At 42.1% G+C, this 26,659-nt stretch overlaps 1 protein-coding gene across 3 annotated transcripts in view; it reads left to right on the plus strand.

The window, feature by feature from the left end:
* The window catches only part of CUNH11orf49 (chromosome unknown C11orf49 homolog), a 126,042-nt gene that overhangs the window by 86,332 nt on the left and 13,051 nt on the right, over positions 1 to 26,659 (plus strand). For all 3 annotated transcript variants that reach the window (XM_036427781.2, XM_036427780.2, XM_036427782.2), the window contains one exon: positions 17,454 to 17,538. In XM_036427781.2, coding sequence (XP_036283674.1) covers positions 17,454 to 17,538 — 85 coding nt within the window. The remainder of the gene's footprint in view (positions 1 to 17,453; positions 17,539 to 26,659) is intronic.

Here is a 26,659-nt window from a genome sequence, read left to right on the forward strand (position 1 = left end):
TTTTCATGGTTGTTTAAAGGAATGTTGCCAGGAAGGAAGAAACATCCACCTGAATCCTATTCTATGAAGCAAATGAAGATTTTTGTTGTTGTTGTTTTGTTTTTTGGCTATTCGAATGGAAGTACATTGAATCATGAAAGAATTACTTCCTCCACTACCACCCCCTGCAGTAGAGATTTATATTGAGGAAAGTAAAAAAAAAAAAAAAAAAATCAGGAGGGAAACTGCTTCTCCACTCCCCATCCAATTCCCTTTCAGCAGCAGCATGCTGTCACATGATATTCACTGTACCCTGTTCCCTCTGGCAGTTATACTTTTCCTGTGGCCTGGAAAATACTGTTTCAGGCCTTCCACAACTTGTATGTGTGTGTGTGTGTGTGTGTGTGTGTGTGTGCATGCACATACCACACAACCGCACCCCTCATTGGGCATGCCTTTGACAAGAGGCATCCAGTTTATGGCAGAAGTGCTGGAAGCTTACTAGTCACTATAGACAATGCAAACACTCAGCACATTATGGGCACCCGTATGTATCAGACAAATGCAGTACAAATCATAAGCAATAGCTCTGAATCTGGCACAGCCCTTAATGACCACAGCCAGAGGCCAAAAATGAAATGGAGGTCGTATATCTGGGGTTAGAACTCTAGACACCATCTGGCATCCCACAGTCCACGGTTCCCCCGGGGAGGTGCACCTTGGGGCAGTGGGAGGCCTCTCATCCAGAAGATGCTGTCCCCTCACGTCCCGCCCAAACCAGCACAGCTGTGTGGATGAGGACTATCCGCCATATATACACTGAGACCAAGATATATATACACACCCTGGCGCTCCGCCTGGTTCCTTCTGTGAAGTCCATCTGTTTATCCAGTTCCAAATCCCAGAAGGCAGTCACCAAAAAGTAAATAGTGAGGAGGGACAGGGTTTTTTTTTCTTTCTTTCTAGATAAACATGTTCCAATGAACAAAACAGATTTTACAAACGCATTCCATCTAGTAAATCTCACCTAACAGCTGTGTGAGGATGGCTTGGAGGAGAACAGGACGAGGTGTGGAGGGGTCTCAGGACTTGATTGGGAGAATTAAAAAGTTCAGAGATCCACAAGGCATGGGCAGTTCTTGCTAGATGGAAGTCAGCTGCTTTCCTTCATTCTGTCCCCTCATGCCAAACCTGGGATCTGTGCGGGGCTTGCCGAAGATAAAAGTCTGGCTGCAAATGTCAGCTTCTTTAGCGACATGCCCTGTGTTTGTGAGTGTGCCCTCCTCCTCTGTCGTTCTGTCGCTCCTCTGGAGTCAGACAGTGGAATATTGCCCTAGGGCTGCCCATCCACCCACCTCTGCTTCACACTACTCCTGTGGCTAAGACAGTGAAAGACTGAGCATAGATCAAGAACATGGATTCTGCAGGTCGGGGACAAGCACAAGAAATTGACCTTATGCCTCAGAAGTGGCTGGATATTTGTGTGTCTCAGTTCGATGTCAGATTGGCTCACTATACCACTCAGGAGTTGTTTTTAAAAATGTTCTCCTCGCTCCTCATTTTCGGGTCAGATACTTTGGATAATCCAGTGGAATTCTCTCTGCTTGACTGCTGGTTGCTGCCAGACATGGAGTGCTAAATCCTGTCATTGGTGATTTGAAATGGTGATGTGTGAAACAGTGCCGCAATTTGGACATCCTGCATTCATTCACACAGACTGCTTTGCCAATTAACCACAGTAGTGAAATGCAGCAACAAAGGGGGAAGAAAGCAGTTTCTACAGCCCTTGCCTTACCTTCACCCTGGGATCAGAGTGCTTCTGCTCCCACCCTCCTCCAAAGCCAATAAGTGTCTCCGGTAATCAATCAGCCTTAGAATTATGTTTTGTTCAATATTATTCCTTTCTTGGGCCTCATAGCACAATTTTTTTTTTTTTAACAGATTGTAGCATGCTGGAGACAGAGAAATAGCGTGTATGTGAGAACAGAGAAGTGAGAAACAAACTCTTGCTGCTGGTTCCCATCTCCAGTCTTTGCATTTGCTATTCCCTTTTACCCCAGATGGCGTGCCTGGCTCCTCCCTATCTGCTAGGTCTCAGCTCAAAGGACACCTTCTCTAAGAGGTTATCCTTGCTTCCCATCTAATGTCCCCCCCTCTGCCCCTTATATCATACCACCCTGTTTTTCTTATGTCATTGCCTTATCACTTTCTACAACTATTTTATTTTTATCTACTTGTTTATTGTTTATCTCTCCACACTCCCCCACACACACTAGAATGTAAGCTTCATATAAATAGGGATTTTTCTCTGCCTCATCCACTGCTATTTCCACAGAACCTAGCATTTAATATGTATTACTTGAATAGGTCGGAATGTAGCAATTAAGAACTTCCAAAGCAAATATATGGTTATTATCAGGAGTTGAAAAGGCAAACAGACATATAGTTTGAAGAATGGAATAAAAATATCAGGTTTCCCATATTCATTTTCATAATTTTTTAAATTTAATTTTTTATTACTGATTTTGAGAGAGAGAAAGAGAGAGAGAGAGAGAGAGAGAGAGAGAGAGAGAGAGAGAGAGAGAGAGAGAGATTTGTTGTGCCATGTATTCATGCATTCATTGGTTGCTTCTTGTATGTGCCCTGACCAGAGATCAAACTCACAACCTTGGCATATCGGGATGATGAACTAACCAGCTGACCTATCCAGCCAGGGCCTCATAATAGTTTTAATTGTAAGTTGAAAGTCAACGTTGAGTAGCTCTTCGTTTCTTCTGATTCAGACTAAACTGCTCCGTATTGAGTAGGTTAAGTCAGGGTCATGGAGACCAAGGACAACACTCTGCCTTGCCACAAAGTGAGGCCACAAAGGATGCCCAGCTCCAGATTTCCACTGGAAAGTGCCTAGCTTTGCTTTCTCCAGGGCAGGTGCCAGAGGAAACTAGCACAACAATTTAAAGCAGTGGCAAGCCCAGCCTGAATATCTTCATACAGCCTTTCTTACATTCTTGCCTGCTTCTGGCTCCCAAAGAGAGCACATTCCTCCTCGAAGCTCAGGGGCCCTAGCCCTCCTGATGGGAGAGATGGAGGGGGAGTGGGTGTGTCTTAGCGTTGACCTGCCCAGCTGTGACACTGCATGACTGAGAGAACTTGTTTAGCCTCACAGACACATGACACTCACTCCTCAGAAGTCCTGCACCCAAATGAGGAGTATTAGCTTCTCAGAAGTTATCCTTTGTCTTGTTGGGGCAAGATCAGTGCCTAGTGTCAAGAGAGAGATATTAAAGATTAAAGAGCCTCCCCCAGGAAAGGGGATGGTTTTGCCTGAATCTCTTAAGTTGTTTTTTCCCCATACAAGTGCATTCATGTTGCTGGGCTCCCTGACTTACTCCCTGGCAGTTTGTAGTTATTATTCTCATGACTTTGTGGTCTCATTGATATCAGAATGTGTTTCAACAGCTGTAGGGGATGCTTCCATGCTCCACTGCTTTTTCTCTTACTTGCTAATGACTCTTCTGTTGGTTTCAGCCTTTAGCCAAGCCCACCTCATCCACACCCTACTCCCGGCCCTGGCTTTTATTGATGCCGTGTTGACTTTGTGTGTGTCTCTGTTAGTTCAGTTTTTGGAGCACCTGCAGGGAATTAGCCATCTCTGCTTGCTTCTGGGGATCACCCAGGCCTTTGATCTGTTTGATTTCTATACTTTTGGAAATGTTGAAGGACTCTTTAGCTTCACCTAAATACATAAAAGGTGCTGTAGTTTCTGTAGCGTGACCATCCAGACTAGCTCTGCTTAGGGATCAGAAGATAGTAATGTAAATAACAGATGTAGATGCCATTCATTAAATGTTTACTATGTATCAAATACTGTTATATTAGGTCTAGTAATAATTAATGTCGTTTTCTAATACTTTTAAAAATCGAATTTATTTAAACAATACAACAAAATTTAATCAACAATATAGTTGCCGTTGTTTTCTTCTACTTGTGCCCAACGCTCAGGAAGCATTTTAATCCCTCTGTTGTAAAATCCTTGTGATTTTGATGCAAAAAATTCGGTCAATGCATTTTTGAGGCATTCTTCATTATTAAATTTTTTTCCAAGAAGAAAGTTTTGCAAAGAACGAAACAAATGGTAATCGGAAGGGGCAATATCAGGAGAATATGCAGGTTGAGGGAGAACTTCCCATTCCAACTGGCGCAGTTTTCAGCAGTGATTCTTGCAGTATGCGGTCATGCGTTATCGTGGTGAAGAATTACGCCCTTCCGATTAATCAGCGCGGGTTCTTTTTCTCTTAAAGCTTGGGCTAACCTTTCCAATTGGGCACTATACACTGCACTTGTAATGGTTTGGTTAGATGGTAAAAGTTCATAATGAAGAATTCCTTTAAAATTCCACCAAACACACAACATCACTTTTTTCGCATGCAAGTCAGGTTTTGGCGTGGGCTGCGGAGCCTCATTTTTTTCCAACCATTGAGGCCGCCTTTTCAAATTAACATACAGCACCCATTTTTCATCTCCGGTAACAATTTGCTCTAAAAACGGCAAACGGTTTTGACGAGAGAGGAGCGAACTGCAAATTGTGACTCTTTGATTACTGTTGTTGTTGGTCAACTCATGAGGAACCCATTTCCCAAACTTTTGGACTTTGCCAAGTGCACGCAATTGATTGGAAATTGTTTTTTGTGAACAATTTAAAGTTGTCGCAAGCTCTTGTTGGGTAATTTGAGGATTTTGCACCAAAAGAGCTTGAAGAGCTTCTTGATCAAAATTGGAACACACGGCCTCGACCACTCTTGTCATCTAATGAAAAATTTCCCTCGCGAAATTTCTCAAACCAACACTGGCATTTTCTGGCGCTAACTGCATCTTGACCAAGAGCACTACAGATGTTTTTTTCAGCCTCACTTGCTTTTCTTCCTAATTGGAACTCGTAAAGCATGCAGTGCCGAATATGCTCTTCATCCGCCATCTTCTTAGCCCTAGTTTTGCAACAAAAAACAAACCAAACACAAACTTTTTCAAGCAAAACTTGTTAATTGCACTTCACACGTTCTGTAGATACCACGTGTTTGAAGGTTATGTCAATATAAGTCAACGCCAAGCAAGATTTTAAACGAATGTTTAAAAACGACATTAATTATTACTAGACCCGATAGTCGTTTAACATGACTATGTAATTTAATTCTTACTTATAGGCCTAAAGGCCATACATGAACTAACCTCAATTATTTCTCTAACCTCAACTCTTATTTCTTTCTTTCTGGTTCTCTTAGCTCCAGCTATTTTGATTCTGTGCTGTTCCTCTGACTCAATAGGCATGCTCCTTCCTGAAAGCCTTTGCAGTGGCTGTTCCCTCTGCCTGGAATGCTCTTCCCTCAGATGTCTGCCTAGGTTACTCCTTAATCTTCAAATCTTTACTTGGGTGTCACCTTGAAACTTACCTAGACTACGCTATATAAAATTGTACCACCACTACCCACTCACACTCCCTCTCCAACTTGCTCTCTTATACTTTTTTCTTACTATTATTTTAACTTATTATATAGTTATTTATTTAGTTAATCATTTATCATTGGTCTTCTCCAGTATAAGGTAAGATACATGAGGGCAAGAAACTTGTCTAGTTCCTAATATATTCTAAGCACCTAAAAACAATATCTGGCATGTGGTAGATGTCCCATAATTCCTGATGCATGAATGGAGTTTGCCCTTCAAAAACCCTGTTTCCCTCTCCCTTCCTTTTGCTCTAAAAATCAATAAGAACATATCCTCAGGTGAAGATTAAATATATATATGTATATATGGAGATAACAGGGAGTAAGGCAAGAGTTGCTGTTTTAAATACTATAGCCAGGGGAGGCCTTATTCATATGATGGTATTTGAACAGAAACCTGAAGGCGGTAAGATAAGCAGGTATCTAGGGACAAAGGGGATAGCAGGCACAATAGCCTGAGTCCTGAGCATGTTTGACCTATTCAAGGAACAGCAAGCCAGTGTGGCTGGAATGGTCTGAGAGACGGGTGATTAGAAGGAGAGGTGGTTAGGGCAATAATAGGGGCCCTTATTGTGTAGAGTCTGAGAAGAAAGAAGTATCCCTCTTTATAAATAAGAAAAACTAGGGCTCAAAGAATTTCATCCATGCCAGGAAATAACAGAGACATTTTGAACCTTGTCTTAATTCCAAATTTCATGTTCTTAGCTGGTATGTGTGCTACATTAGAAAGCAATAACTTGGGTTTCATAGCATACCCACCAAGTTATATGCTACCTACCTGGATTCAAATTTTATCCTACCTGTTCTTTATGATGCTGCCTCACCACAGAGAATTACAGTGAAAGAATCCCAGAATGTTAGAGCCAAATAGAATCCTGAGGATTATTGAGTCAAAAAGTTCACACATTTTTTAATAGTTCTGAATGGTATTGCTTTTTTCAGACCCTTTGATGTCTTCCCAATGCTTTTGTTTGTTTTCCTAATTACTTAAATAGGTTATACATGAATGTGACAAAATCCAAAAGGTCAAAAGGGTACACAATCTAACATACTTTAAAATAAATTTAACTTTGTCTAACTGACCCTGATTATTTACATGTGAAGCTTGACAGAGGAAGAAACTGAGGCATAAAGAGTTGGTGCCCAGTTGAAGGCACCCACCAATGGAGAAACCAGCTACCTTATCCAAACTCTTTCAGAAGACTTGTGCATAAAAGAAATTGAGTGGATTCATCCTTTGATGCCTCTGGGGTATTTTTCATCTTTTTTCCTTTCTTTTTGTTTGCTTGCCAGTCCCGCTGAAAGATAAGGATCAGGGTTCAAAAAACCTAACCACTGTGTCATTTCCCAGGATGGAGAGCCACTATCATTTGGTTCACATTTTTATTAAAATAAGATGAGTGATTTACTCACATTATAGGCAAAGAATCTTTTACCAGGAAAACGATATTTTGAAAAACAAAGCTGATGGCTTTAAGGAACAGAAACTGCTAACATCGGTTTCCTTTCCCATCCAGTCCCAAAACAGTCAGACACTCTTCTGTGTCTAGCTGCCTCTTTCTCTTACCCACACATGTACATATAATTATAGATATGGTACAGTATATATGCCCACAAAAAAACAGAACACAGCAGGAAAGACAACGGTAGATTCTTCTGGAGGGATGTGTTTATCTGTATCCAATCTTCTTTTCTGGTTCCTGCTGTTTTTGTTTCCCTAAGTCTGTTTTTTTATTTGATAGGTAGCCATAAATCCATCATCATTGGTGGAAGTTAGTGGATTCTGACAAGAGAACAGGCTGTGGTCTTTATAAATACGCCCACATGCTGGCAACAGCCTTTCGCCATTCACACAATCATCGAGAACCAGGGAACTTTACATTGGTTTTTTATTTTTAGTCTGTCTTGGTTCAACTCACCCTGAGTGAGTAACTCTGTTAGCCACTGCTTCTTTTTATATTTATTTAGAAAAGAAGGAAAATGCATTTTAAGCGAATCAAATGCATAATCTGTTCCACTTCTTATTTATTCTGTGGCTACTTTGGACAGTGGAAAGCCCAAAGAAATAATAACTTTTATTGGTTTTTGTTTTCTGTGGCTTGCTTTCTCAGACAAGCCCTCATCAGACAGTTCTGCTGATAGCTTATAAAATTTCAGCCTGATTTTAAATTGGAAAGGAAAGAGTAGTTGGAAATTTTTTAATGTATATTAATACACTCTTCTCTTGCCAATCTGTGTCTAGTCCTGTTAAAATTGCAGATACAGATTTATAGTGGCTTCATGTTTATTTTTGTTATCCCTTCTCTATAAAGATTAGCAGAAAGTCACCTAAACTAGAAAGGGTCTGTCTGTTTGTTTGGAGAGAACAAGGAAGCTGGGAGCCAGATTGACTACATCTGACACTGGAGCCAGCCTAGAGGGATGATGGAGATGAAATAGCTGGTGGCAGGTTTAAATATTAACAGTGATACTAGAAATAGCACTTGCAGCTAGCACTGCATTCTCATTTTGGAATCCACTCTGCTAGGTGTTTTTCATCCATAGGAGAAACAAAAGCGGCTGAGTCTCCAGGGCTCCAGGGGGAAAAAAGACATAGGGAGCGCTCCCTGTGTAGTAGAAAGAGGCCTTGCCCTGGATTCAGAAGGCTTGATTTGATCATGGATCTGCCATTTACTTGGTGATTTTGTCCCTTGCTGAGTCTCATTCTCCTTGTCTATAAAAAGAGGAATCACGCCATTATCCTCTCTCTCCCCCACAAGATTCTTATGGGAATCAAAAGTGATCATGAATATGAAAATGGTTCGCATAATTATATAGTCTCTCTACCAATATGACTCATCAGCACTTTTAATGGTGAGATGATAGAGGATTGGCAGTGCATTAACTATCAAGAAAAATGGTGTGTACCTGCCTCAGGCAGGAAGACAATTTATTCACTCATCAACGAAGAAGAAAGGCAAGATAAAGTAGTCATGAGATAAGAAATAAGATTGCTTTAGCCACCCACTGGCTAGAGCTGGAAATCTCCATGAATTTTACCTTCTGTTATGCAGGTGCCATCCCACCTCTGTGCCTCTAATGGAGGAGAGTGATAACCAGAGCAGGTGCTGCTACTGAGTGCTTCCCCTGCCATATGCCAGCACTTTCAGTTTACTATCTCTCTCTTTTTTAATCATCTCTTTTAATCCTCTCAAGAACTCTTTTTTTAAAAAATATATTTTATTGATTTTTTACAGAGAGGAAGGGAGAGAGATAGAGAGCTAGAAACATCGATGAGAGAGAAACATCGACCAGCTGCCTCCTGCACACCCCCCACCCGGGATGTGCCCGCAACCAAGATACATGCCCCCGACCGGAATCGAACCCGGGACCTTTCAGTCCGCAGACCAACGCTCCACCACTGAGCCAAACCAGTTTTGGCCCTCTCAAGAACTCTTAATGGGGGGTAAGAGGTCAGCCAAGGACTTGTATGCATGCATATGAACATAACCAATGGGCACAGACCGGGGTGGGGTGAGGGAGTGAGGGCATGTGCTGGAGATTAGGAGCAGCTGGGGGAGACTTATGTAATACTTTAAACAATAAAGAATTTAAATTTAACCCCCCCGCCCCCCAAAGAAAAGAACTCTTCATGATTAGTATTAGTAGTATCATTATTCCTATTAGTATTGTTGTTGTTATTATTCACTCTTATTTCCAGTTGGCTTGCTCAGTGTCATATGACCAACTAGCTGAAGAACCAAGATTGGGATCCTGGTTGACTGATTCAGGAGCCTGCACTCTTTTCTTTCTTTTCTTTCTCTTTTCTTTCTTTCTTCTTTCTTTCTTTCTTTCTTTCTTTTTCCTTTTTTTTTTTTTTTTTTTTTTTTTTTTTTTTTTTTTTTCTCTTTCTTTTCTTCTCTTTCTTTCTCCCCCCTCATTTTTCTTTCCTCTTTTTTTTTTTTTTTTTTTTTTTTTTTTTTTCTTTCTTTCTTTCTTTTTTTTTTTTTTTTTTTTTTTTTTTTTTTATATATATTTTATTGACTTTTTTTTACAGAGAGGAAGGGTCCCAAAAGTTTGCCACAGCACCTGCTTCTTCCTGGATAAGAATTGCATCTTGGCTCTGAGGTCTTTGTATCAAAGGACACACCCTGTCCTCTTATTTCCAAATGAAAACGTGAAGCAACAACTGGTAGAGCTGGGCTAGTTGGTCTCTGGATTAGGATGAATGGTGGTACAAATGCTAGGCTTGAAATAACTTTCCTGATGGGCTGCTGGGCCCTTTGGGGGCCTATGGTGCCAAGATCCTGCTTCATATTTTGATGTCCAAAGCTGCCTGCCATTTCCTCAATAAATGATCAGGAGACTATGCCTGTGCCAGAGTAACTAGCCCTGTTGCTGCTGGCACTGGTGCCTCCTTTCATAATACCATATGGCTGCCCACCCTAGGCCTATGCACGCCTGTTAGGTTTCATATCATCAAAGCTGTCAAAGAGAGTGACACCCCACCCCAGAACCAAGTCTTGCCTTGGTCCTCCCACTCTCAATAGCCCCATCATGATGGACAGAAGGCAGGGCAACACCCCAAGGGTTTCACACAGTCTGGGGGTTCTTATCATATCAGACCAGGTTCTTATCATATCAGACCAGGATTAGTTCAATCCCTCGGTAGTGAGTAGGGATAGCCATGGTGAGCCTAAAAACCTGATCAGATTGCCATGATGTGCCATACACGATCACAGGTTAGAATTGCTCACATTTCTTTTTTTAATTTCTTGCATCTTTGTGTATGTGTGTGTGTGTGTGTGTGTGTGTGTGTGTGTGTGTGTGTCAGAGAGTAAGGGAGAGGGAGAGATATAGAAACATCAATGATGAGAGAAATCATTGATTGGCTGCATCCTGCATACCCCCCACTGGGGATCAAGCCCCCAGCCCAGGCATGTGTCCTTGACCAGAATTGAACCCGGGATCCTTCAGTCTGCAGGCTGATGCTCTGTCCACTGAACCAAACCAGCTAGTGCTGCTCACATTTCTTTAAATCTTTGTATAATATAAACAGTTCCTGGTGAGTTGCTTTTGTTCATTCTAAAAACTGTCATGAAAGTTGCTATGTCTGATTTAATATTTTCATTCCTTGTGTAAGATCATTTTCCTTTCAGTAAACTAATGATCATTTCCCTCCATTTAACATAAAACAACAGTGCTACCAAAGAAGACAAAATTGAAGAACACAGCCTGCTATTCTCTGGGGCTTTGCTTGACAGGAACATGGCCCTAGAATTTAGATTTTTCCTGTGATTTGTGGCATCCAAGTGCTACATGGCGTACCACATGTCTTGCCCCTTCTTCTCTCTGTCCCCACTCTCCCTCACTCATGTCCTCATTCTTGCAGAGTAGCACTGAGGAGTATTTACTCAGCTGTGAGCTGGTACCAAAGGCTAAGTGCCCCGGGGATTGGAAGGAGTGGTATGGTCATGCCTTGAACTATCCATGTCCTTCCGAGCATCTCTTGGCAGAGCAGCCCGGCTGAGGGTGATTGTCATTTAAAATGAGCCCTGCATAAAAGAACATAAAAACAATCGCAGCTGAAAATTGGAGAGTTCACTCCTGGGCTGTGGTATTCTCTGGTCTTTGTGGTCATTCCTATTGAGGACATGCAGCCAACCAACTAGAAGTTGTCCAGTAGTCTGAGATTGCCCATGGCTTGGTAGCATTTCATTATCTCCAGTTCTTGTCCCGGCACTAGCTCACCCAGCCATCAATATGTACACACTCATACAAATGAGTTCAGACTAAACCCCATTTCAACCCTCAAACTTTCGGAGCGAAAAAAAACCTTGATTTGGACTTTGGAGAAGGCTTTTCCTGATTAAGGGACAAAGACATGGCCCTATTCCTTCCACTCCTCCACTGATCTCCTTTAATGACACCACTCTGACCCTGGAAAAGGCACCATTTCCCAGGAAGAGCAGAGGCATCTGAGTCTATAATCATATGCCGCCTCAGTTCCTCTGAGCAAATGTTGTGGACACACATGGTGGTCTGTGAGGAGTTTGCAGAGATGACTAAGCTGCCCCCAGGAGCTTCAGAAGCAGGAATTTCCTTAGCAAGAAGGCAAACCAGATGTAGAAAAGACAAGAGAACATCTTCATGCTTCATTTCCAAGAAGGGAGTTAGCCCTGGGATATATTGGGCATCAGTAATTTCTGACTAAATTAATTTTCTAGCCAAAATAACCTCATCTATCACTCTCTAGGATTAAATATGACCAGTAAAAGAATTTTTCGAGTCAGAGGCTGCTTATCTTAAAAACTACAGCATTCGTGCTAGAGTTGAAACACTGGTAAACTGAATTATTAGGAAGTAAACCCTAGGCTTCCTCTGATTTTCAAGATAAAATCTGTGCTACATTTCTATGAAAATAAATACCCAAGCTGATTGAGTTGAGCACTTGATGTAAAGGTGTTAGGAGTCAGCAAAACCTAGGAAAGCAGTACACCTGCAATGATTTATTGTTTCCTGAGATTACAGTAACTACCAAATAAGAGACCTTCCATTTTCAGCACTTTACAGCTCCTGGCATCTTCTCACTCCCCTCCCCCACTAAGACATGCCTCCTGGGCATGGAGAGTCCCCATCTCTGTCATCACACAGTGGCCAGAACTTTGTCCCTCTGAATTTTCATGAGTCACTCTGCAATTTTTTCCCCCTTAATGTCTGTATTGAATTTTGAGAGAGAGAGGAGGGAAGAGGGATAGAGAGATAGAAACGTTGATGAGAGAAACACCGATCAGCTGCTTCCCACTTGCCCCCTACTGGGGATCAAGCCTGCAACATTCACCGACCTATAATCAAACCAGCAACTTCTTGGTTCATGGGTTGACACTCAACCACTAAACCACACTGTCAAGGCTACAAAGTATGTTTTCATTCACTCATTTCTTCAACAGATATTTACTATAATGTGCCAGTCATTGTACTAAGGCAGTGGTTCTCAACCTTCCTAATGCCTAAGGTCTTAGGCGACCCTGCTAGCAGTTCCCACAGGTTGAGACCCACAGGTTGAGAGCCGCTGCTGTAGAGCCTAAGACCATCTGAAAACACAGATATTTACATTACGATTCATTAACAGTAGCAAAATTACAGTTATGAGGTAGCAACAAAAATAATTTTATGGGTCACCACAACATGAGGAACTGTATTAAAGAGTCACAGCATTAGGAGAGTCGAGAACCACTGTGCTAAGGGCTTTAGTTAAGTCCAAGTATTTCTCAACTTCAGGACTTCACCTATTAATTGGTTAATAATTATAAAATACTATTACCACTTATTGAGCACTTTGCTAATTTTCCAGAAAAGCATCATATATAAATGACCTCATTTGATTTTTACAACAACCCTATTGGGTAGATACTGTGGTTATTCACATTTTTATGATGAGGAAACCAAAGTTTAGAGAAGTTGTATAACTTGTCCAAGTCATACCAGTGGTAAGTAGTGGAGCTAGGTCATCTGACTGCAAAGTCTGGGCTCTGCACACTACTGCCTGGCGCAACTACTTTGCCCTGTTTAATGGGGTCACCTGGAGGGTATCTATGTGTCTCACGTTGATATAAAATCTGTCAGTCACCCGGCCTGAACTGTTCTATCATTAGAAGTCAAGACTTACACTAACCAGTCGGATTCCACCTACTAAAGTAGGATTTAAAGACCTTTGCAGTTAGGCAGGCTTAAGTCTGAATCTCATTCCTTCCTCCACTCACTAGCTGTTTCCTTGAGAAAGCAACTTGAGTTAAGGAAACCCTAGTTTCTTTATTTCTAAAATAATAGCAAATACTATAGCAAAGGATGTATGATGGGCCATTAATGTAATGTAAGTACTTTACATTAACTCACAGCAACTGTATGATGTTGGTACTATCATTATCTCCATTTTATAGATGGGAAAACTGAGGCATCAAGAGCTTAAAGGTCAAGTCATTTGAAATCAGTGGCAAAGCTCAGATTTGGACCCAGACAGTCTAACTTTGAAGTCCATGCTCTTAGCCACAATACCACACTGTGCTGCCTCTAGACATGATGGGATCAATGGTGTAAAACCCTCTGGTCTAGAGCCAGGCACAGAGTTGATAGGACGATTATAAGATTTAGAGGAAGAAAGTTTAACAGCTCTGACCACCCACAAAAAAGAGGAGCACCAATTTGTGGAGAGTGTTCTGATTTTGATCTCATACCAAGACTTCTTATGTCTTTGCCTTTGAACTTTTAGGACTTGCTGGCTGAAGCCTTCCTAATTGTGGGGATTCCTTAGGCTTAGAGCATGCATCTGTTGGTACACACCACCTACCTTCCCTGCACCTGCCGGGGAAGAGCGGCTGGGATGAGAAATGGTGGAATGGCCACCAGCACAGGTGTCTCTTCCCCGCCCTCCTGTGGCCTCCGGCCCAGCACAAGGTGCTGTGCTGGAGCTGCAGTCTTTCCTGTTGACAGTAATTAGAACCTTTCAGACTCAATTTCTTAAGTGAGAAAAATCCCAATTCGCTTGACTTGTCTCCTTGATCCAATTCACCTGAAGCTATTTAGTTTTTTCAGTTTGTTTGTAGGGGAAAGCAAGCTCTTAAGCCTTCACACATTAGTGGTTGATAAGATCAAGGGCCTGAAAATGTTAGTTGGGTAAATTTTGGAGCCAGCCGCCTGCATTTGAATTCCAGTTCTGCCTCTTAGTAAGCATGCACCATCTGAGTCTGTGTCTGTGCAACGGGGATAACAATAGTGAAGATTAGATGAGCTAAGACATGTAAAACCCTTGGCAGGACAGTGCCTCGCCCTCAGCAAGTGCTTCATGAATATTAGCTGTCAGTATTATCAATATTAAGCCCATCCAGCCCTCAGTCATTCTTCTTTCCCTCCTAGCCCGGAAAGCTAATTCCCCTCTCTGTTCCCCGTGCTCTAGACTCTTCTCTCCTCACTCATCGGAGTATTTCATCTCTCTACGCCTCCATGAACATATCTGTGAAATGGAACTGAGAATAATGGAGTCTACTTCATGAGGTTGTAGTGAAGGTTAAGTGAGCTAATTCAAGGCCTGAGCAAAGACCTCAGTGACTATTCAGTCTCATTACTGTTAATCCTACAGCACAAAGGGCTGCCCGGAAAGGCCTTTGAGATCTCGGAGAGTTCTAAGAGCTGGAGGCCCAAAGCAGACAGCGCCATTTAGGATTAACTAATGCCTGAGTGTGAGTCTTGGGAACTAGGGAGACTGCTCGCTTGCTCATTTCTGTAACATAGTGCCTGGACCCAGGAGGCACTGGGTAATATCAAAGTAGTGAATATTCTAAAACAGGTTTGGCTCAGGCAACCTGACAGAGAATTTTCAAGGCAAAACACTCCTAGGTGTTTAAGCATTTAAACTTGGCAAGAACCACCTTCCTCCTCTCCTCTCCTGTCTTTGCCTCCAGGATTTAAAAACAAAACCAAAATAACTCTGATTGTTTGGAGTTACTATGCTCTAGACATCCTGCTAACTACTTTATAGACATCATCTCTTTTCATCTTGACTTCAGCCCTGAAAGGTAGGTATCATCATTTTCATTTTACAGATGGGAAACTAATATTTAGAGAGGTTGAGCAATTTCCCTAAGGTTTCATACCTGGTTAATTGCAAAGCCAAGATTTGACTCTAAGCCCGTGGGACAGGAAGGAGACAGCTCCCATTTGCTCGTCAATGTTCTGATTTTGAAACAAATACCATTCACTATTTTCCACTTACCGTTCTCCCAAATACCCATCATACAACCCAGGAGTGTCTCCAAGTGACAGATGCCTCTCCATAGAAGACATCTAAGCTTGACATTATATAACCACCGCTTGATAGACATAGAACCTTCCACAATTATCTCTTTATCTGACTATCTTCCTTACTTCACATTTGGGAAAGTCAGGTATATCCACCAAAGTTTACTCTAGAAAAGCACTGATAATTCAAAGGTAGAACTCTCTTTTATTTATTTCCTGCCACCATACTTCTCTCTATACCATATACAAGGAGTTCTGGAGTGAGATTAAAGTGGGAGCACATTAGATTCAGTGGCTTTTCTCTCCTTTGCCTTTCCTGTCCCTCACCCCAAATCTATGAGATCATGAGTGGCTATTACTCCTTCCTTTGATAAATAAAACCTATCAGGCTGTGCCCGAGGTCAGGCAAGTGAGGAGAGGAAAGTACACACCCTATTGTGGCTAAGATGAAGGCCACAAAAGCCATCTTGATCCTTTGACCTACATTGACGCTGATTCTATTCCTTGGTGTCCCTGACTTTGGCAGTGTGGTTTGGTTAACTCTGTGCCCCCATTTTGAATTGAGCTTTAATGAAAAAGTAGTAGGAACTCAGGCCTGTCCCTGGGGATTTGGGGTTTTTGTCTTGGAAAGGCATCAACCGAACTAGCAGGGGCAGGAGAGCTGAATTCCTGTGGCTTGGGCTAACTTAGGCCCAAAGAAACCAAGTGCCTATGATCATCTTCATTCCCCAAATGTGGCTGTGCCCTTTGGATTCCCTTCTCTCACTCATGCTCCCAGTTAGGATGGCTTCCAGGTTGCTTACTCTTGCTTTACCATTAGCATGTCTTTCCATATTTGAAATGCGTTAGCCTATGGAACACTTGTGGATTGCTGCTGCCTGGCTGATCTAGAGTCTTTTGGATTAGTACACACAGTACCAAAACAACTTTTAAGCATCAGCGTCTTTCCTCTCCCTTGGGGTCCTATACACCTCCCTGAGATTTACCTCTGTGGGTCTTCTGCTGTGCCACAGGAGACTGGCTCATCTCTCCCACAGCACTGCTTCTGTATATCAGGAATCATTTGTTTGCCTTGACTGTATACCTTGGACAGCTAACTTGGCTTACTATAATATGACCAGATTTGTGTGCAGACATAAAAAAGAAGCCAGCCTGTGTAATACTGGATGACAGAGTAATATATGGGTTGCTATACTGTACTCTTCTCCTCCATACATTCTAAGACTGAGTGTGCCTTAGTCCTGCTTCCAGATGTTCTGTAGATGGCCATTAGGCATGTTGTAGTGAATGTTACCATGCCAGAGAAATTCAGCAGATTTAACCAGCTTTTAAATGACTCATTCTTGCAAATTGTTATACACAAGGAAAACCAAACTAAGAAGGCTGATAAAAGTATCCCTCTTGTTCCTTCTTTTCCATCCCATTTTTCAAGCCAGTGAAGCTCCTTTGGCTAAAATATTATACAATAGCTGGCCAGGACCGGTTTGGCTCAGTGGATAGAGTGTCGGCCTGCGGACTGAATGGTCCCAGGTTCGATTCTGGTCAAGGGCATGTACCTTGGTTGCGGGCACATCCCCAGTGAGTGGTGTGCAAGAGGCAGCTGGTTGATTTTTCTCTCTCATCGACGTTTCTCTCTGTCCCTCTCAATTCCTCTCTGTGTAAAATCAATAAAATATATATTTAATAAATAAATAAATAAAATAAAATATTATAGCTGGGTGCCTCCCACCCAGGAAACACTTTTTATAAATATGGACCTTAAAATCTCACCCCTGGAGGTTAATGGCTAGCACACCCTTAACTCTTACTTTTAAAAAGAGCAGCTCTAATGGCCAGTGTGCTCAGTGGTTAGAGCATTGGCTCACACACTGAGGGATCATGTGTTTGATTCCTGGTCAAGGTCATGTACCTAGGTTGCAGGTTTCATCCCCAGCCCTGATCAGATTGTGTGCTAGAAGCAACTAATCAATGTGTCTTTCTCACCTCTCTCTCTCTCTCTCTCTGTCTCTCTTTTTTTCTCTTTCTCTCTCCCTCCACTCTCTCTAAAAACTAATGGGAAAAACGTCCTCAGATGAGGATTAACAAAAAATAAAAAAGCAGCTCTACTAAAACTAGATCTGAAACCCATGAAATGATCAAAAAGAAAGCAACGAGTTCACATGCAGAGACCTAATATATTTTTCTCCATTTCCACTTCAGATTTGCTGACCATGAAGGAATATCACTGTTTGCTGCAGTTACTGTGCCCGGATTTCCCACTGGAGCTTACGCAGAAAGCAGCCAGGTATGTCTTCCGAGCTCTTGAAGCCAACTCAGCCCTCTGTGGGGCAGAGCTTCTTAGAGAAACCTGGAATGTATACAAACAAACAAACAAACCATTAGGGAAGAATAAAACCATTAGAAAAGAAACTGGCATTTGGAGAGAGGTTTATTTGGGAATTGCCTAAAAACATAATACTTAGTTTCTGTGTTTCCAAGCGGAAGCCAAATGATCCTTTGTGGTTTCTGTGGGGAGCCTTTGGGTCTGCAGATAGAGTTGGAGGGTGGTGAGATGAAGAGACAAACACACACACACACACACACACACACATACACAAAGAGGTAAGAGTTGGCAGCAGTTTGTAAGGAAAGGGGATGAGGTTGAAGACTAGATAGATAAAGCACACTAGAGGGAAGGATAAATTGTATTATTTATGCTAAAAAAAGGTTTTCAAGATTATTCCAGAATAGTTAGAACCTCCTAATTTCTGTGTTTGTTTTCAGTCATTCACATTTTTTTTTTAATGAGGTAGTTGGACTATGCATTCAGTTAACTTGTAACATAAAACCTGAGCTAAGGTAGCAAATGGAAGTATAGCAAAAAATAATAATAAAATAAATAAATAAAAATCTTGTTTTCTGAAAGGAATCATAATGAAATTTTTAGGAAAATACTCTGTACAGCCAAGACCGGTTTGGCTCAATGGATAGAGCGTCGGCTTGGGGACTGAAGGGTCCCGGGTTCGATTCCGGTCAAGGGCATGTACCTTGGTTGCGGGCATATCCCCAGTAGGGGGTGTGCAAGAGGCAGCTGATCGATGTCTATCTCTCATCGATGTTTCTAACTCTCTATCTCTCTCCCTTCCTCTCTGTACAAAATCAATAAAATATATTTAAAAAAGAAAAAAAAAGAAAATACTCTGTACAGACACACCTCATTTTATTGCTGTTTGCAAATATTGTGTTTGTTTACAGATTGAAGGTTTATGGTTACCTGGTTTGAGCAAATCTATTGGCACCGTTTTTCCAACATTTGTTCACATTGTATCTCTGTGTCACATTTTGGTAATTCTCACAATATTTCAAACATTTTCATTATCATTATATTTGTTATGGTGATCTGTGATCAATGATCTTGGATGTTACTATTGTTTTGGGGCACCATACACTATGCCCATATAAGATAGCTTAATCTACAAATGTGTGTTCTGACTACTCCACCAACTGGCCATTCCTCCATCTCTCTCCCTCTTCTTGGGCCTCCCTATTCCCTGAGACACAATAATATTGAAATTTGGGCAGTTAATAACCCTGCGGTGGCTTCTAAGTATTCAAGTAAAAGGAAGATATGTATATCTCTCACTTTAAATCAAGAGCTAGAATAGAAATTATTAAGCTTAGTGAAGAAGGCATGTAGAAGGCCAAGATAGAGCAAAAAGTAGGCATCTTACATCAAAAAGTTAGCCAAGTTGTGAATCAAAGGAAACATTTTTAAAAGAAATTAGAAGTGCCAATCCAGTGAATACACGATTGATAAAAAAGGCAAAACAGCCTGATTGCTGATGTGGAGAAAGTTTTAGTGGTCTGGATAGAATATCAAACCAATCACAATATTTCCTTAAGCCAAAGCCTAATCCAGAGCAAGGTCCTAACTCTTCAATTTTATAAAAGCTGATGGGTGAGGAAGCTGCCGAAGAAAAATTTGAAGAAGTTGGCTCACGAGGTTCAAGGAAAGAAGCAAGTTACCCGGAAGTGTTAGCTAGGATACTAAATGAACAACTACATTAATGAACAAGCTACATCAAACAACAGACTTTCAGTGTAGACAGAACAGCCTCCTATTGGAAGAAGAAACCATTCAGAACTTTCATAGCCAGAGAGAAGTTGATACCTGACTTTAAAGCTTCAAAGGACAGGTTGACTCTCTTGTTAGGGTCTGATGTAGCTGGTGACTTTAAGTTGAAGCCAATGCTCATTTACCATTCTTAGAATCCTAGGGCCCTTAAGAATTATGCTAAATCTACTTTTCCTGTGCTCTCTAAACGGAACAACAAAACCTGCACATCTACTTACAACATGGTTTATTGAACACTTTAAGTCCTCTCTTGAGACCTACAACTCAGAAAAAAAGATTCCTTTCCAAATATTACTGCTCATCGACAATGCACCTGATCACCCAAGATCTATGATGGAGAAGTACAAGATTAGCTCTAGCCAAAACCGGTTTGGCTCAGTGGATAGAGCGTTGGTCTGTGGACTGAAAGATCCCGGGTTCGATTCCGGTCAAGGGCATGTACATTGGTTGCGCGCACATCCCTAGTAGGAGGTGTGTAAGAGGCAGCTGGTCGATGTTTCTCTCTCATCGATGTTTCTAGCTCTTTATCCCTCTCCCTTCCTCTCTGTAAAAAATCAATAAAATATATTTAAAAAAAAAAAAGGATTAGCTCTAGCCAGGTAGTTCAGTTGGTTAGAGCATCATCCGATATGCCAAGATTATGGATTCAATTCCGGGTCAGGGCACGTACAGAAAACAATCAATGAATGCGTAAGTAAGTGGGACAACAAATCAATGTTTCTCTCTTTCTCTAAAATCAATCAATAAATAAAAAGTTTTTAAAAATGAAGTACAAGATTAAGGTTGTTTTCATGCCTGCTAACATAATATCTATTCTCCAGTCCACAAGTCAAGGAGCAGTGTTGACTTTCAAATAGTATTTTTTAAGACTATCATAGACAGTGATTCCTCTGGTGGGTCTGGGCAAAGTAAATTGAAACTCCTGGAAAGGATTCACCATTCTAGTTGCTATTAAGAACATTCATGGTTCAAAAGAAGAGATAAAAATATCAACATTAACAAGAGTTTGGGAGAAGTTGATTCCAACCCTCCTGGGTGACTTTGAGGGGTTCAAGACTTCAGTGGAGGAAGTAACTGCAGATGTGGAAATAGTAAGAAAACTAGAATTAGAAGTGGAGCCTGAAAGTGTGACTGAATTGCTGCAGTCCCATGATAAAACTTGAACCGATGAGGAGTTGCTTCTTATGGATGAGCAAAGAGAGTGGTTTCTTGCAATGGAATCTACTCCTACTAAAGATGCTGTGAAGACTGTTGAAATGACAACAAAGGATGTAGGATATTACATAAACCTACTTGATAAAGCAGCAGCAGGGTTTGAGAGGATTGACTCCAATTTTGAAAGAAGTTCTACATCAAGATCATGGCAAGACCCTCCATCACTGAAGACCCAAGTGATGGTTATCATTTTTTAGCAATAAAATGCTTTTAAATTAAGATATGTACTTTGATTTTTTTAGACACAATGCTATTGCACACTTAATAGACTACAGTATAGTGTACTAGTAACCATAACTTTTATATGTACTATGAAACTAAAATATTCATGTGACATGCTTTATTCTAATATTCACTTTATTGAAGTGGTCTGGAACTGAACCCACAATATCTCCAAGGTATGCCTCTATTACAACATACATGACAGATACATGTCATGATACCGTACAATGTATAATACCAAGAATGAACCATTATGTAAACTATGGACTTTGGGTGATGATGTATCATATTAGTGAAGATTGCTCAGTTATAACAAATGTACTATTCTGGGGTGGTACATTTGTTACAACTGAGGGTGTCAATAATGGGGCAGGCCATATATGTATAGGAGAAGGGGTTATATCGGAAATCTCTGTACCTTCTCTTTAATTTTTCTATGAACCTAAAACTGCTCTAAAAAGGTCAAGACTTGCCCTAGCCAGTTTGGCTCAGTGGATAGAGTGTGGGCCCGCAGACTAAAGGGACCGGGGTTTGATTCTGCTCAAGGACACATATCTAAGTTGCAAGCACGATCCTGAAGCAACCAATTGATGTATCTCCCATCGATGTTTCTCTCTTTCTAAACCCCCCACACACTCTCTAAAAATCAATGGAAAAATATTCTCAGGTGAGGATTAACAAATAAATAAATAAAGTCTTAATAATTTTTTGAAATGGCCAGCTACCCTAAATCATAATGATTGCATTTATCTTTATTATTTCATTTAAATTCATTTACTTCTTAAACTTAATCCTTATAAAAAGTATTGCTTCCCATTTTATAGAAAAATAAACTGATATATCTTCAAACAAAAAAGGGAAACTGAACTCAAAGAGGTTAAGTATGTTGCCTGAACTTGCTGTTAGCTTATAAATAACAGAGGCATGACTTAAACCCAGATCCTCCTGAATCCGGAGACTGTTTTCAACCTCCTCCTGCTCCTGACTCCCTATGCCAGGATATAATTTCTTCTTGATGGTCTGACCCACTGAAACCAGCGCTGCATGGGCCGCACTGCACCATGAACCCCCTCACATCTAAGCGAGCCCTGCTGACTAGGGAAATGGGAAACCACTGCTTCCAGCCACAGACAGTGGCCACTCAGGCTGTTCCTCAGTTCATAGCTCAGGCTGATTTTGCTGATCATGTGCAAAACCTGCTTAGTGATCACACACCCAAAATTGTATAGGTTTTCCCCCTCATTGTTCAGTGGATATTTACCTTTTGTGGTGCCAACTAGTCACTGGTAATACAGTTCAGGTTTTATAATTTTAATTTATTCTGTGATCCGAAGGAGATTCAGATTTTTTTCTTCTTGGCTGAAAAGGGTGTAGGAGATTATTTCTTACTAGAAACCCAGTGCACGACCTGTGCCCTCTAAGCTGGCCGGCGGACATCCCCCAAGGGGTCCTTAGCATTGCCACAGAGGCAGGAGAGGCTCCTGCCACCTCTGCACTCACCAGCCATGAGCCCAGCTTCTGGCTGAATGGCACTCCCCCTGTGGGAGCTCACTGGACCACCAGAGGGCAGCTCCCAGGTTAAGCATCTGCCCCCTAGTGGTCAGTGCACATCATAGAGACCAATCGGTCTGCCTTTTGGTCAATTTGCATATTAGCCTTTTATTATATAGGATAATGTAAAAGCAGCCAAAAGGAGTAAGCTTCAAAATTCCAATGATAGTTCCTTCTCTGAAGTCAGATCATTTTAAGGAAGATTCAGTTCCAAATTTGGGGGGGTGGGAAACTCAGCATTCTTAAAGGTTGGGCTTAATAATAAAAATCAGCTACACTTTCTACATGTCTGAATAATGAACATCAGCTCATATGATCCTTAGTGACTGATATCTTTCACTGAGCATATTTTTTGGGCTCTTCATGTTGTCGCGTGTGTCAGTACTCCTTGAAATATTTCTTGAGTGCCAGTTTTGTGCCGGGAGCTGTTCTACACACTGGGAGTAATGTAGTGATGAGTAAGTTATAGTTGCTATCGCTCAAGGAGTTTGACATTGGTTTAGAAGAGGACCAGTGGGTACCAGTTAGTAGGTACCAGTTCCTGCCTGCCCCCACTTTGTGACAGGCCACCTTGGTTTCTGTCCCCCAGAGCAGCCACTGCCTTCCTTTCCCATTCCAAAAGGTAGGTGTGAGTTCAGGAGGGCAAGCCCTCTGAAGGATTTTCAGCCCCAGCAGCCACAGCTTTGCATTGCCCAGCCATCTCCCAGATCCTTCCGAACAATCTGATAACGTAATCACTGCAAGAGTAGAAAAAAGCAACAGAATCTTCTAACTACACAGATTCTTACCATCAGTGATACCCAAGGCTTCTGGAGTGATATTTCCCTATTATCCCCTTCCCGCCAGGAAGGCTACTGTTTGGTAATAACTCCGGACCTTTCAGTGTGAGGAGGCAGCACTGTAGCCAGTCCATTCCAATAGCAGTGTGACGAAATTATGGGAATTCAAGTGTAAACAACAGAAGGGCCTAGGGTAATGCTCAGGGTAGTGACTGCAAAATTAGAGATGCATTCAGAACGAGGGAGATGTTTGTTTTCTCCCTGTGTATGAGCATCAGGCTTCTGTGTCAGCCCTATCTCCCCAGGGCCATTCTTTCCCCAATGCCACTCCAGCGGGTGTGTGTGTAGAAAAATTGTATATATCCCAGAAAGCGCACTGGTTCTGTCAGCTAGTCTCATCTTGTCTAGGATCCCAACTTCACCACAAGCCCAGCCTGGTGACCAGCATGGCAAATGCGGGGTTAGGCCTTCGAGACAGTTACCATTGCCAGACGAGGCTTTGCCCTGCCCCATCTCACTGCTGGGCTCACTTCACTCAGGCCGCAGGAGGCTCCAGGCTGTGATGATGTGTGTGTGAAAGAATGTAATCCAGAGGCAGCTGTACACCAGAGCCTGTTCGGGGCCATGGCGTCCCCACATGCGCCTGACTTATGTGCTGTGTGCACCGTGGCCAGGCCCTGGGGCTGCAGGTGTGAGCTGGAAACACGGGAAGGGAAAGAAGGAACAGACTCCATGGCCATGCCCAGCCAGAGAACCTCTCCACCTCAGACACTCCAGCAGCGGGAGGCGCTAATTAATTTTATTCTCAAATGGTCACCTAGCATCTCTGTCTCCATCCCTCGTGGACAAGGGGGCTTTCCTGATGGTTCAGATCATGCAATTAGAGCCAGACTTCTTTTTTGTTGTTGTTATTATTATCTTTTTTATTGAGGTCTAATTGGCATGTAACATTATATTATTGTAGTTTCAGGTATACAGTATCCTGATTGGCTATTTGTATATATTACAAAGTGATCACCATAGTAGGTCTAATTAAGATTTGTCACTGCACATAGTTACAAAATTGTTTTTTTCTCATGTTGAGAACTTTTAAGATCTCACTTAGAAACTTTCAAATAGGCAATACAATATTTTTAACTATAGTCACCATGCTGTACATCACATCCTCATGATTTATATATTTTAAAACTAAAAGTTTATACCTTTTGACCCCTTTCTCACACTCACTCAACTCCCACCTCTGACAACTACCAATCTGTCCTCTATATAAGCTTGCTTTTGTGTGTTTTTATTCCACATAAAAGTGAGATCATATAGTATATGTTTTCCTTTGTCTGAATTATTTCATTCAGCATAATAATCTCAAAGTCCATCCATGTTGATGCAAATGGCAAGATTCGATTCTTTTTCATGGATAAATAATATTCTATTGTGGGTATAGTACACACATACATATATTATCCATTCACCCATCAATGGGTAAATTACTTGGCTAATTGTTGTTTCCATTATTTGGCTATCTATATAATAAAAACCCAGTGGTCGTAACACCGTAACGACCAAAGACCCATCACCAGGTAGGTGCAGACCTAGTGTGAAATACAAAACTCTAAAGCTCTTTAAAAGAGAATAGAGGAAAATATTTTTATGGTTACCAGGTAGTTAAAGAATTCTTCAAAAAGATACAAAAAAAACCCCAAATCCAATGGACAAAATTGATAAACTTGACCACAAAATTGCATTCTTTTCCTCAGTCATTGTTCATTGAGAGTGCCTGTGATGTGCCAGGCACACTTCAGGTGCTGAGGATAGAGCAGTGGACAAAACAAAGTCCCTGTCCTCGTGGAGCTGGCATTCAAAGAGAGGAGAATGTCAGGAAGCAGGAATTCCCTGGCAGCAAACGGAACCCTGGCCACAGCAGTGCAAGTGCCACACACTAACCACTGAACTATCAAGGAACCTTGCCCTGTTGGCAATAGCTGCCATGGAATAGGCTGCATGCCCTCTGCAGTGGAAAGGACAAAGTGCGGTACCTCAGAGAGTGGGATTCTGTAAAGCAGCTACTAGCAGATTGAATGCAGAGACACATATATGCATTTAAAAAAAAATCTCAAAATATCATGTTACCAACTGATACACAGAATTTGAAAACAAGCAAAAAACCCAACAACACCTACCTAACATTTTAAGAATACAGGCAGGCGTGTGGATTACTGCAGTATAAACACATGGAGAGGGAGGGGTGCTTGGCCACCGCGTTTCAGTGACCAAGTTCCAGAGGTGATCTCTGAGGAAGAAGGTAGAGGACTGGAATGAGCAGGGTACACAGGCGGTTTGAACAGTATGTGTAGTGTTTTACAAAGCTTAAAAATTGAAGCACGGATGAAAAACGTTAAGGTTTGATAAAGTTGGCTAGTAGGTGGGTACACAGATACTTGTTGTTATTCTCTGTCATTTTCCAACGTTTTAAATATTTCATTTAAAACAAGAGGGATGGGTGTGGCTTAGGTGGGGAGCAGTAAGAGGAAAATGCCGTCTCAGGAAAGTAAGCCGCCTGGAAAGAAGCCGGGCTTTCACCAGTGACGACCCAGAGGACAGGAGAAGCCAGTGGGCCCGGAGTTGGAGGAGCCGCAGCGATGCTTTGGATCTGGGTACAGGGATACCTCAGAAATATTGTGGGTTTGGTTCCAGACCATTGCAATCAAGTGCGCATTGCAGTAAAGCAAGTCGTAATCCTTTTACTAGTGGAGGATCTTGCCTACAATTTGTACAAAATGCAACATCTGCGAAGTGCGGTGGAGCGACGTGCGCCTGGATTTACCAAGTCCTCTAGCTGCGAGGCTTCCTGGGAGAGACCAAGACAAGAGGTTTAATGACTGAGCTGGGCCTTCAAGCTGTCCTCACTGGGACCTAAGCTTCCAGCCCCCCTGGGGCAGTTGCTAGACACTGATTACAAATACCAAGAGCGCAAGGAAGGACAACGCCAGCTGCAGGAAGGTGTTACGGCCACTAGGGAGCACAGAGCCCTGGGTTTATTCCAGGTGCAGTGGCCAGGAGCTGAGTAGAGTCAGAGGACCTGTGCTGAATAACAGCTCTTTCACTTCTAGCTGGTGACTTTAGGCAGACTTCTTAGCCTCTCTGGGCTATCAGTAAAGATATTCACTGAGCTTGCCTCACAGTGCTGACAGAGTGAGCCTGATGAAGAGTGACCATCGGATTGCTGTTCTTATTGCCCATGCTGTGCATTGAGCTTCTGAGGCACCACAAGGCAGGTGGCATTGGGGGTACCCTGAAGGTGCAGGGTGGAGCCAGGGCAGAGCAGTGACCGGGACATCCCATGTTGCTTTGAGGGCCTGGACTTGCGGCAGCTTGTGCAGCACGTGGGTGCCTCCAACCCAGTCCCGAAGTGGGCAGCCTGGACAGCAGCATCTCCCTCCACCTGGAGAAGGGAGCCAGAGTGTAGTTCATTCTCACCAGGGGCCTGACATTGAAACGCAGACTGCAGAGCCCAAACAGACGTGCGA

The sequence above is a fragment of the Pipistrellus kuhlii genome, unplaced genomic scaffold (genome assembly GCF_014108245.1).
Source record: "Pipistrellus kuhlii isolate mPipKuh1 unplaced genomic scaffold, mPipKuh1.p scaffold_m20_p_9, whole genome shotgun sequence".
NCBI lineage: Eukaryota > Metazoa > Chordata > Mammalia > Chiroptera > Vespertilionidae > Pipistrellus > Pipistrellus kuhlii.